At 41.7% G+C, this 13,452-nt stretch overlaps 1 protein-coding gene across 1 annotated transcript in view; it reads left to right on the top strand.

Annotated features, from left to right (window-relative positions):
- Positions 1 to 11,942, top strand: part of LOC140419371 (sorting nexin-14-like) — a 40,598-nt gene extending 28,656 nt beyond the window's left edge. Inside the window, exons 3-5 of the mRNA XM_072503268.1 lie at positions 8,287 to 8,363; positions 11,735 to 11,813; positions 11,886 to 11,942. Of these exons, the coding sequence (XP_072359369.1) occupies positions 8,287 to 8,363; positions 11,735 to 11,813; positions 11,886 to 11,942 (213 nt within the window). The remainder of the gene's footprint in view (positions 1 to 8,286; positions 8,364 to 11,734; positions 11,814 to 11,885) is intronic.
- Positions 11,943 to 13,452: the final 1,510 nt, after the last annotated feature.

Raw genomic sequence — 13,452 nt, 5'->3', positions numbered from 1 at the left:
TAAAAATGGGTGATGTTGATCTCCTATTTGCAGAGAGATAATAGGTTCCCTGTCCGATTGGAGAGTCTTTATGACTAAATTAGCTAGTCAATCCTGTGTTGGGAAAGGGTTTGCCTGGGAGAAGTCAGTGTACCTCGTCTGTCCTCCCCTTGGTGGGTACCCCCTCCTTTGGGTCGGGTAGTCTCCTTCTGCTGCCCGTCGTTTAAAGGGGCATTCCTGTTGCCAGTGATCTGCACGGCCGCAATTAAAACATGCATTGTTCCCTCTAAATCTGTCCCGTCCTCTTCTCCCAGTAGACCAATGGCCCCTCCGAGGGGGTGGCAGTTGTAAAGCTGTTGGTACGTACGGTGGGCCATAAAGAGGAGCTGAGGGTCCATTTGGGTGGGTTTGATATCCTCCCCATGTTGATCCACCCACCCAAAGTCACAATATTGGAGTTCCACCGTTTCTGCTGCTGGTTGGGGTCTCAGATCATCCTTTTTCATTACATACTCAGTCTTAATCTTTGTAACTGAGCCTCCTTCCTGTCCTACCCACTCCTTCCAATAAAATCTGACTGCCCTGGCCATTCGGGAAGGGTCGTTCTCTGTCCAATTCATGTTATTACATTTCACGGCAGTAGCCACGGAAGGTGGTAGGCAATGCATTAACATAGCACAATATTGAGGGGAATTCTGACCATTTTGATATGGCAAGTCGCCTGACTGCCCACAGTAGATTTCATTAAAACGTTCCAGAAATTCCTCTGGCTCTTCAGCCTTTTTAGGTTTGAGGTCTAAGATAGCAGAGATGTTTATGGGCTTTTGAAATGTGTTATTCAACGCATTCAGGATTTGTGTCTGTCTATCATCGTCCAACGCATGGGCTTGGTGAACTGCGGCGTGGCTAGCATAATTCAAGTGGTTGAGGTAACTGCGGTGCTCTGCTGGGGTTAAAAGCTGCTGGACTAGGGCCCAGAGGTCCCTTTAATCAGCTTGATAAACTGAGATGGTAGTTCTCATATGATCCACGAAAGCAGCAGGAGATTTTTTTCTGCCTGGGATTACAGCCATATTAGCCATCATTTCACTGGGTCTCCATGGGAAATAAACGTCTATCGTGGGCTGGGCCTCCGCCGTCACAGCGTCAGGGTTTGGTATTTTCCTAATCGGCAACTGTCTCAGAGACTCACCAGGGGGCACTCTAGCTGTTTCCTCTGGCTCTTCCAAGACTTTGACGTGCCTCCCTGTCACTAGAGGGAGCTCCAGCTCCTCAGAGTCATCCCTATCCTCTCCCTGTTCTCGGACTTTTCTGTCCCTCCTTATCAGTCTGAAGGGATTTAGGTGGTATGCGTGATTGTTTCTGGATAGGATCAGGCCCTTCTCTCGCTGTCCGAGATCGGGTCCAACTGTCATCTCCAGATTTACACTTTTTAAAATGGTGTCAGTGAGTTTCTTTCGGTTTCTATTAATTCACAAATAAAATGAGATAAACATTATTTCAAGTAAGTAAAACTTAAGATTCTGGCAATTGCAATCAATTGCTTTCGAAAATACTAACTTTTATCAAAGAGGTGGAGAAACCCACTGGTTTTCTTTAATTAATTCAAAACTTAACTTTGCTGGAGTTCACTGACTCGAAGGAAAGGTATCCAATTACACCACAAGCTGCCTGTTATCTCAAGCTGCTGTTAACCCTTTAAGAGACTTCTGCTTTAACTAACATGCAGCATCCAGTTTGTTTTAAAATTTATCGTTTCTCGCCACTACAGTCCAAGGGTACAATTTTAGCTCAATCAACTATAGATTTAAAACACTCACACATGGAATTATACCATCTTTTTTTTTTTTTAGATGTTGCATCAATCCCAAAACCTAACCCAAAACCGAATCAGAACTCACACATGGAATTGAACCATCTTTTTTAGATGTTGCATCAATCCCAAAACCTAACCCAAAACCGAATCAGAACTCACACATGGAATTAAACCATCTTTTTTAGATGTTGCATCAATCCCAAAACCGAATCAACAAATATGAAATCCCATCAATTAAATTTCTAATCCCCAGACTGACCTTTGTTTTCGTCGAGACAATCTTTCCGTACCAACCGCGAGTGACCAGACTAATCAGACGATAAGAAGAGGGGAAAAATCAATGCGCGGTCATTTTCCTGCTATACATTGTGGGCCCCTTTTCCACTCTCCTTTGTCCAAAATCAGTCTAATTCTGAGTTCGCAGCTGGTCGATGACCATCTGGAGAAATCCCGGGTTTCCGGCACCAAATGACAAATTATAAATGTCTTTACCCGTCAGTCTGGCCTCAATAAAACTCGAGATGGATTTGCAGGCATAGCATTAGTTATTTTATTTGACTTGCAAGTCTGACTCGTTTCACACAGACACAGAACCAGTCTCCTGGACCCCTGGGAAACGAATGAAGAAGGAGACAAAGGGATTTCTGCAAATGCATTCAAATGGCATCAAGTTTCACATACACGATTCCCATAGGTCATCCTATACCCCTCCTGACCTGGCCATACATCCTGATTTGCTCACTTCTCATCCCTTCCTCTGGCCTCCTATTACCCAGCATCCTTTTCTCCTCCTTAGCTGGACACCTGTAGAAGCCAAGTATTTCAAATACAACTAGTATAGGTAAAAGATAGCTGTTTAAGCATAAATGTTGAGCCCCAGTTTTAAATACCCATTTATACAGCATAATTCACTTTTACTGAAGTCCGTTGTTCTGGCAAATGCATATTTTCAAGATAATGACACTGTCTTGTGCTAATTGTCAAGGTCAAGGGATTGAATACACAGCACCATTGTTCACAATGCAGATAACAGCTAGGTCAGAAAAGCTGATGTTGCACATTGAAGATGGACGGCTTGCCATCAAATCAAATGTGTTTGAGTCTAACCCAAACCAATTAGGATTATATTGGGGTGTAATTAGACGGTTTAAGACAGATATGAAAGTGTATAACTAAAAAGTTTCTTCCGGCCATTTTAGGTTTTATTGTCTTTGTAAGGTTGGGTTAGGTTGGGTTAGGTTGGGTTAGGTTAGGTTAGGTTAGGTTAGGTTAGGTTGGGTTTTGTTGTCTTTGTGAGTATTGTCTGTTTAGTTTTTAAGTTTTGTCTTTCTGTTAGTTTAGTCAGTTTTTGCCTTTAATTCTAGTCTCCATTTTAGAGATGTCTTTTGGGGGTTGTCAGTTTAACAGTCTGTGTCAGTGATGTTAGTCCACTTTTGACTTTGAGTTTGAGTTTAGCTGAAGATTAGCTTTCTCTCTCTCTTCATGTTTCATTGCCAGACTTTGACCTTTTAAAAGTTACTTTCGAGCTGTCTGCCTAAGCAAAGAAAGATAATGTCTGTAATTCTCTGAAAGCTTCGAATTGTCTACGAATTGCCTTTTAAATGACTTTCAAATTGTAATCAAGCGACTACAAATAAAACAATTCTTTTTGGCACCTGAGGAGTTTATACTGCAAATTTCTGCTGAGTTCCAGTATTCGCAAAGTGCTACTGATAACCGAATAGCAGAGATGATATAAATTCCTTCAACTATACACAGTCGAATAATACAAGGAATCGAACAACAACTTAACACAGTCTAGAAATATTACAAATCTTATAACTTGTCGTATTGCGCCAGGACTTGATTCATCAACTAAGCTTCCCCCAAACTTGGCGTGGTTCGACAGGTTAAGATCCTATAATTAAAGATTCCTTCAACACCCCACCCCCTTGCTTTGCCATGCGTTCTGAAATCCTTGTCTGTGAACTAACAGAATCAGACCGGCCTATATCTACATTACAGTAACTAATATCTCTAAAGTAACTATTTTATATCACATTCGTCATGTTCATATATCTTTGAAAGTTGCCACTCAAGTGGATAGAGCTGTGAAGAAGACCTATGGTGTGCTAGCGTTCATTAACAGAGGGATTGAATTTAAGAGCCGTGAGGTGATGATGCAGCTGTACAATACCTTGGTAAGGCCACATTTGGAGTACTGTGTACAGTTCTGGTCGCCTCATTTTAGGAAGGATGTGGAAGCTTTGGAAAAGGTGCAAAGGAGATTTACCAGGATGTTGCCTGGAATGGAGAGTAGGTCTTACGAGGAAAGGTTGAGGGTGCTAGGCCTTTTCTCATTAGAAAGGAGAAGGATGAGGGCCGACTTGATAGAGGTTTATAAGATGATCAGGGGAATAGACAGAGTAGACAGTCAGATTTTTTCCCCGGGTGGAACAAACCATTACAAGGGGACATAACTTTAAGGTGAATGGTGGAAGGTATAGGGGGATGTCAGAGGTAGGTTCTTTACCCAGAGAGTAGTGGGGGCATGGAATGCACTGCCTGTGGAAGTAGTTGAGTCGGAAATATTAGGGACCTTCAAGTAGCTATTGGATAGGTACTTGGATTACGGTAGAATGACGTAGCGTAGATTAATTTGTTCTTAAGGGCAGCACGGTAGCATTGTGGAAAGCACAATTGCTTAACAGCTCCAGGGTTCCAGGTTCAATTCCGGCTTGGGTCACTGTCTGTGCGGAGTCTGCACATCCTCCCAGTGTGTGCGTGGGTTTCCTCCGGGTGCTCCGGTTTCCTCCCACAGTCCAAGGATGTGCAGGTTAGGTGGATTGGCCATGATAAATTGCCCTTAGTGTCCAAATTGCCCTTAGTGTTGGGTGGGGTGGCTGGGTTATGGGGATAGGGTGGAGGTGTTGACCTTGGATAGGGTGCTCTTTCCAAGAGCTGGTGCAGACTCGATGGGCCGGGTGGCCTCCTTCTGCACTGCAAATTCCATGATAATCTATGATTAATCTAGGACAAAGGTTCGGCACACCATCATGGGCCGAAGGGCCTGTTCTGTGCTGTATTTTTCTATGTTCTATGTTCTTATTGTCTTCTGTCCCTGAATATTAAGCACCCAGTCCTCACCGTATTTAACCGCATTTCCCTTATTGCCATTAAATCATATTCCCACATGGCTTGCAGCTCCACCAACCTTATACCATGTTTTTTTACATGTATGGGTTCTAAGCGTGTCCTGTACTCTCTTCAATCCTGTTAATGTGCCCTTATTTAACATGGTACTACTTCCTTCTCCAGTACTGTTCAGTTCACAACTCCTTTATGCACCTTTTCCTGTTTTCTACTGCCCCCCCCCCCCCCCCCCCCCCCCCCCCTCAATGCCCAAGAATCTGAACCCTCGCCCTTCATGTGTCAGGTTACGAATTGATCCACCTTATCTTCCTAATCCTCCTCCTCTCGCACTGGAGTAATCCAGAGATTACCCACTTCCATGTCCTGTTTTTGAACTTGTTCCACAGCTGCTGAAAATCTGACCACATTGCTTCAAAGCCTGCCCCCTCTTTGTCAGTACACCATATACCACAGCTTCTCGTAGTTTGCAGTTCAAGAATATGGTTGCAAATTATTCTTGTTGGCCTTTAGCTCTGAGAGGTTCATTTAAATTTGACTTTACATTGGTCCTCAATAGACAATGCACTGTGAACTCTTTTTTTTTTGTATTCTTGTAATAATATCATTTTTGGTTTAACTGCGGAACAAGGATAATGTCACTTTCAGACAAAAGGTTATGCAGCTCATCTCTATAACTTTAAATTAATCATCAGATTAGCTCCTTAACCACTGAACATGGTATACTGTCTGCAAAATCGGTGAGCTCTCAAATTGCTGAATGGAAATAAGAGGATGATAAATCTGTCCAATCCGAAAAATGCCTTGAGCGCTATGAAAATGTAATTTAAAAAATATATAACTTTTTGTAGGCTCGATTTGTTTTCTTAGGTTAAACTTTGCCTCGAGACACAAAGCTTTTCTCAGTCGTGTTAAGTTTGTAATTTGTCTGCAGGTTATTTTCTGCAATTACAAAAAGAAAAGAAACTGGGTTCAAAATTCTGATCATTGTTTTGGTGCAGCCATGGTACGGTTCTGATGTTTTAAAAAATATTCATTCATAGGATATGGGTGTCACTGGCTAGGCCAGCATTTATTCCCTATCCCTATAGGAACTGGAATTTGGTGACTTAAGTGTAAATAAATTAGATTTATTTACGCAAATATAATCAATCAATAGACCGATCTGTTTTATTTTATATACCTGCACGGTAGCACAGTGGTTAGCAGAGTTGCTTCACAGCTTTAGGGTCCAAGGTTCGATTCCCGGCTTGGGTCACTGTCTGTGCGGAGTCTGCACGTTCTCCCCGTGTCTGAGTGGGTTTCCTCCGGGTGCTCCGGTTTCCTCCCACAAGTCCCAATAGACGTGCTTGTTAGGTGAATTGGACATTCTGAATTCTCCCTCTGTGTACCCGAACAGGCGCCGGAATGTGGTAACTAGGGGATTTTCGCAGTAACTTCATTGCAGTGTTAATGTAAGCCTACATGTGACAATAATAAAGATTATTATTATAAATTGCCTCTTAATTGGAAAAAATAATTGGGTACTCTAAATTTATTTATAAAAATAAAGGGCAGCAATAAGGTTCTCCATGATGGTGCTGCCTACTTATCCAATAAGTTGCTGAGTTCTACAAATCATGAAAATTTCACATTTGTGTCCCAATCTTGGGTGGGGTTACTGGGTTATGGGGATAGGGTGGAGATGTGGGCTTGGGTGGGGTGCTCTTTCCAGGAGTTGGTGCAGACTCGATGGGCTGCATGGCCTCCTTCTGCACTGTAAATTCTATGGTTCTGAATGAGCTGATCTCAGCTTTATTGTTGGCACAGTAGTTGGTATCAATCTGTTTGGGTTAGGGAAAGATAAAGTGAAAGAGTTTATTTTTATTCTGATCATCATTCAGCAGCAACTGTTTAATGTGTTGTGATGTTGGGTCAGGATCAGATCGTTTCTGATCAAGGGTCACTCATGAATGACTACTTGGGCAAAGTAAAGTTTTATACAAAGAGTCATTGCCCATTAGGAGAAAAGTGAGGGGATAAAAGGTGTTACATCAACCAGAATCAATGCCTTGAGGAGAAGACGGAGGAGGAAACTGGAACAGCAGATCGAGGTAAAGCTGGAGGTGTAAAGGAGTCCTGTTCAAGGACGTTACTCCCGCAGCACGGTGGCACAATGGTTATCACTGCTGCTTTGCAGCACCAGGAAACGGGTTCGATTACGGCCTTGGGTGACTGCCTGTGTGGAGTTTGCACTTCCTCCCCTTGTCTGTGTGGGCTTCCTCCGGGTGCTCCGGTTTCCTCCCACAGTCCAGAGCTGTGCTGGTTAGGTGGATTGGCTATGCTGAATTGCTCCTTAGTGTCCAGGGATGTATGGGTTATGGGAATATGATGGGGGAATGGGGCCGGGTGGGGTGTTCTTTCAGTGCAAATTCAATGGCATCTTGACAAACACATGGATAGGAATGATATAGAGTGGTGCGGCACAAGGTAGTTCTGTGGATTTTAGTATCATGACCGGTACAGGGTTGGACGGCCGAAGGGCCTGTTCCTTTGCTGTATTATTCTTTGATGGACCGATTGGTCTCCTTTTACACTGTAGGAATTCTATGGTTCTATGTGATTGCTAGTTCTTACTCATGAGAAGGGAATATCATTTAAAAATAATTGGGAAGGATTCTACTGTAGACTGGTTACTATTTGTGTAGCCAGAAATGTGTTTCTCTTTTTCTTTTTGTGTTTATTAATTGAGCTTCTGCAATGGAGCACATTTCTTTTCAGGCACCCTTGAAGTCCAGGGCAGTACTATTAGAGGTAGAGTAAGTTTCCCTACATTCCAGTACTTTGTTTTATTCCAACTTCATATGATTTCCCACTGCAGCAATCTAATATTTTTCTGTATCACGCTGGTCTCTGAGTGGCGATGCGAGTTGGTGCTGAACCGGGCTGAAGCTGCCTATCCTTCTTTCACTGCAGCCCCTTGGCATCTAGCAGATGGGAAACTTTGATTCCATCAGTCTGTGTTGATCATGGACCCAGGGGCTAGAGGTGATAACCCTGTACCTGACCTGGTTTACCAGGCACACTCTTCCCTACTGCATCGCCACCCTCTCAATTGAAATACCGTCTCATTCTTCACTCGGAGCATCTTTTGAAGCTATTTCTTTTTAAGTTTAAAAAAGCAAATCTTTTCCTTGAGGTGAATCTGGAGATATAACGCTGCAAAAACAGGATTACTGTTAATGTGCTATATTTATGACATAGTTCTTTGTCTTCATTTGCACTTTAATATTCATCCATCAAAATAGATGCTGTACATGCAATGTTTATTATGTTCGGTTTCAAAGTTAGTGTTCTGCTAATTTTACTTTTTTTATTAACAGCAGCTGGAACAGCAAGAATTGTTTCCCCAAGGTCATAGCTGTGCTGTCTGTGGGAAAGTCAAATGTAAAAGACATAAGTAAGTTCATCATCAAAGAGTACTATTCCTGAGAGAAAATATATAGAATGCTAGAATGCACTGAGATCATTTTAAGTTTATAACTCGAGGCTAATGTGTACAAGTTGGAACTATGTACACGTTTTTGGTTTGTCTATGTAGCAGCAGTCCATTGGTGTAAGGGAAGGGGAGTGATGGTGCTTTTGCATCAACTTTCTGTTTATTCATTGGTAATGCAACACCATCTGCCTTCAAAATACCTGGAAGGTTTAGTAGTTGTGTTAGGAGGAACATAAAATCATACAGCTCAAAAGGAGACCATTTAGACCATTGCATCTGTGGGTTTATACAATTAGTGCCACTCTCCTGCTCTTTCTCTGAATTTTTATTAAAATCCATAGAGTCCTTACAGTGCGGAAGAAGATCATTCGACCCCTCGAGTCTGCACTGACCCTCCGATCGAGCGCTCTACATAGGTCCACTCCCCCACCCTATCCCCGTGACGCCGCGTTTGATCATGGCCAATCCACTTAATCTGCACATCTTTGGATTTGTACATTTTAATTTATAAAAGTGAGTCCCTCACATTTACATGGATTGGTTGGGTAAATGCTCCATCTCCGTAGTAGAAATTCATATTGAGTGGAATGCAGATTTGTATTATGGAAGATATTACTATGTTTAGAATCTAGTTAGCATTATGTAATGAAGCCTTGATAATGACGTATTAAACTATTTATCCTCTTTATTTGTATGTCAGTTGCTGCATCTCATTCTATTAAGTGAAGCCACTTTCATGCAGCATTACAGTGCGCTACCGATTAGATCAGACAGCATATTTATCAGGCAACTGAAAATTCTGAGCATTATTTGTTCTGCTTATTTTTTGTTTTACTACAAACCATGGCCAGATTTCTCCGGCCGTTCATGCCGGTGGGATTCTCTGGTTTCCCAGCGGCGTGGGTTGGCTTCAATGGGAATTCCCATTGACAGCGGCGGGAGCAGAGAATCCCTCTGCTAGCGAACTGTGCGCTGCCTCGCGCCACTGAGAAACATGTGGTCGGGAGGCCTCAGAATCCCGTTGCAGGTATATCGCAGGTCATAGTAGGTCTGCAAAGAGTAATTATAATGAGATGGAATGAGGACAGATTAAGGTGAGAATGCACACATTGCATCTAGAAATTTATAACAGAAGGAGGTCATTTAACCCATTATATCTGTGTTGCTTGAAAAGATATCCAACTTCATCCCACTTTCCAATTCTTGGTCTGTTGCCCTGTAAGTTACAGCATTTCAAATACGAATCCAGCTATTTTTTAAAAATACAATGAGGGTTTCTATCACACTTTATGTAGTGCAATGACCAGAATGAGCTATGACTGTAGTAGCATTATATGCAGTGTTGAGATTCCTTCGGGGGAACTGTAAACCGAATTTACCAAATGATTCCCAAATAAAGAGATTTCCAACAAGATTTCACTTCTTGTACTTTTCATTTAATACGGATCAGAGCCAATGTAAGTTAAACATGACACTTCAAAAAGAGCTTAATTTCACTTAGTCGATACAAAAAATGCATCTTAATAACCCCCCACATCACTCCCTGCAGACGTCTGGCGCTATACTATTCCACCATATGCTGTTCCTTATTCACATAAGGTAGGCCAGGAGTCTCAAATGACAAGAACCGTAGCCTCTGAGTTTCCTGGGTATAAATATCATCAGCAATGCCCCTTCTACATCCTCGCTCTCCCTCGCATCACGACAGTCCTGAACATGTAGCTTTCCAGAGTTCCCTTTCAACCGAGCAACCAATAACACGCCGGTTCATGGTTTGAATACATCTGGGAAAACACCCATCTCTTAAGTGTCTTTGAGCTATTCATGCAGGTTTCTAGGTTTTAGACCTTTTCTATTCAGCTTGCACTATACTATCAAGAGCTCCCGTCTCCTTTTCTCCTGAATAAGTGCTTTGTTTCTTTTCCTCAAGAATTCTTTGTTTCCCTTTCTGTCTCTGTCTGCCTTACCTTTGTGACTAATTTTGCACTGATTGCCTCTTTGTGACTAAATTTGCACTGATTGCCTTTACGCCCAGTTCCTCTGCTTGTAGCACTCCATTATGGCTGCAGGTCACGTGGACTAGTATTTCTTATCCAAGAAAAATTACGGTTGATCCCTTTACGTTTGGCACAAACTCTTCAAAGTCCTTTTCAAACATTCTTAAAAACAATTACAAATTCCACAGACATTTTAAAGAAATTACACATTTTCCTTACTGTGTTGCTTCGTCAAAGGTCCTCAAGCTGTTTTAGCATCTCCTTGTACCATCTCCAGGGCTATCACTTCTTCTTCCTGTAATGTAGTGACGAGAACTAGCTATGTCCTAAGTAGAGTTTTACACAATTCTAACATAACCTCTCTATAACCTTAACCAATAAAGGTAATTATTCTATATCCTTCTTAACCACTTTATTTAATTTTCTTAAAAGTTTAGGGACTTGTACTCCAAGGTCTTTCTATTCCTCTACATGTTTCAGTCCAGTGAGCCCCCATTTTAAATTGTTCCACTTTAATGTTGCGAATATAATGTGGTCAGAATTCATACATAGTGTTGCAATTTCCATTTTAGTGCTGTTTTGCGCTGAGGTCAACATTAAACTGACCCAGTTGGCACCAGTTTGAAGTGGTCCTTTCTGCTGGCCGGGCCTGCCTCCCACCCCTTCGCTTGCTTCTTCCCTCCCACTTGCTTTATTGCCATGAGCGAGAGGAAGGGTCGGCGAGTGGGAAGTAAGTAGAAAGAATTTGCACCTTTTATATTTTTTAATGTGCTATATTTTATAAATTTTTTTACATTGTGATTTACAAATATTTGTAAATATTTGAATTTAGGAATGTACAGTGTTTCAACTTGCGGGGCATAATGCCCTTTTCTGACGTGAAACTTCTCCCATCTTTTGCATTGATTGTGATGGGAAAATCTGATTTGTTCAAATGCTGTTTCATTTAAAGGTGCACTTTTCGGGAACGCAGTAAGTTTAGTGAGTAATTACTCTGTCCTACCATTTATTGCCTAGCCCCTTGCCTTTTTTTGTCCTCGGATGTATTACCTCATCATTATGGTTGCTTTTAAAATGTTTGATGTGTGCCACATGATTTTCTGTAGTATGTGAATGACGGGAGCGTGGTCAGGAGTTTAACCAGGGAGCATGTTTTTGATATGTTGGGTTCATGTCCGATTCTCCACCTGTCGAAACCTAGTTTCAAATGGAGTCTTCAGTGGGGGTTATTTTTCTCTTTCATTCTTTTCACTTGCATCTATCTTCAAATAAAAAGCAACAAAGACTGTTTATGGGTAAAATGCTACTTTATAATACTATGTTATCTGTTGTCAGGGCCACGCTACTTTTGGAAAACTACCAGCCGTGGCTGGGTTTGACAATTAGCTCAAAGGTGGATGCATCTCTTTCTGAAGTAAGTTCGCCTATTGCTTGTTATGCAGGGGTCACATACCTTTTGCTCATTTGAAACAATTTGACTTTTTAGATAATTGTTAATGAAAATCCAGTTGTCATGTTCCCTTCGTTAATGACTCAGCATTAAAGTTTCATTTGCAAATATTTGTTACTGTGCATAATGTGAGTATTCTCCGTGTCTTGAGTTTAATACAATTTGAATCATGTAGAACCCATACAGCAGACTGACTATTTGTGATAGTATGGAGGCATAGTGTGTAATCGAGGTAGTAAATGAAAACTTTGCATGTTGTCATTACCAAAGAAGAAGATACAACCTGGGTCATAGTGAACGAGGAGGTCGTTCAGACATTTGGAGGGTTTAAAATTGAAAAGAAAGAAGTATTGATTTGGCTGCCTGTACTTAAAATTGGTAAGGCGCCAAGAGCAGTTGAGATGCACCGAAGAATGCTGAGAGAAGTGTGTGGAAATTGTGGAGGCTTTGGTCATAATTTTTCAGTCTGACTTAGACTCAGGTGATGCCAGAGGACTGGAGGATTGTGAATGTTACACCATTGTTCAAAAAAGGGTGTCAAGGTGAGCCTAGCAATTACAGTCAGTTTAACTTTGGGGAAGTCGGGAAGCTTCTAGAAATAACAAATCGGGCCACAAAGATTAAAAATAAACACATTGAGTGCCCAATTCATTTTTCCCAATTAAGGGGCAATTTAACATGGCCAATCCACCTACCCTGCACATCTTTGGGTTGTGGGGGCAAAACCCATGAAAACACAGGAAGAATGTGCAAACTCCACATGGACAGTGATCCAGAGACGGGATTGAACCTGGGACCTTGGTGCCGTGAGGCAGCAGTGCCAACCACTGTGCCATCGTGCTGCCCTGGGACAAAATTAATCGTCTCAACTGCAGGTTAATTACGGAAATTCAGATGGATTTGTTAAGGGCAAATCGTGTTTAACTTGAATTTTTTGAAGAGGTAACAGAGAGGGTTGATGAGGGTAATGCTGGTGATGTGTACATGGACTTCCAAAAGGCATTTGACACAGTGCCACACAACAAAATTGTGAGCAAAGTAATAGCTTATGGAATAAAAGGGACAATAGCACCATGGATAGAAAATTGACTGAATTATAAAGAGAGAGTCGTGGCTCATGGATGATTTTTGGATTGGAGGAAGGTTTTCGTGAATTTTCCATGGGGCTGCTGTCAGGACCCTTATTTTTCCTGGCATATCAACGATTGGACTTAGGACAGAGCACAATTTCAAAATCTACAAATGACACAATGTATAAGCATTGTGAACTGTGAAGAGGATAGTGTGCAGTTAAGGACGTAGACAAGCTGGTGGAATGGATGGATAGGCGGCAGATGAAATTGGATGTAGAGAAACATAATGTAATTGATTTTGGTAGGAAGAACATAGAGAAACAAAAGGGTATAATTCTAAAGGGTTGCTGAAGCATAGGGACCTGAATGTACGTGTGCATAAATTATTGAATTAAGGTGACAGGACCGGTTGAGAGGGTGGTTAATAAAGTAATCTAGGTTCTGTTAATAGAGTCATAAGAGTACAAGGGCAAGGAAGGCAGTGTTAAACTTGTATAAAACCCTGGATTGGCCTCAACAAGAAAATTGAG

This window comes from Scyliorhinus torazame, chromosome 1, assembly GCF_047496885.1.
Source record: "Scyliorhinus torazame isolate Kashiwa2021f chromosome 1, sScyTor2.1, whole genome shotgun sequence".
Lineage (NCBI taxonomy): Eukaryota > Metazoa > Chordata > Chondrichthyes > Carcharhiniformes > Scyliorhinidae > Scyliorhinus > Scyliorhinus torazame.
The sequence above is the reverse complement of the archived record's forward strand: the minus strand, read 5'-3'. Positions and strand labels throughout refer to the sequence as shown.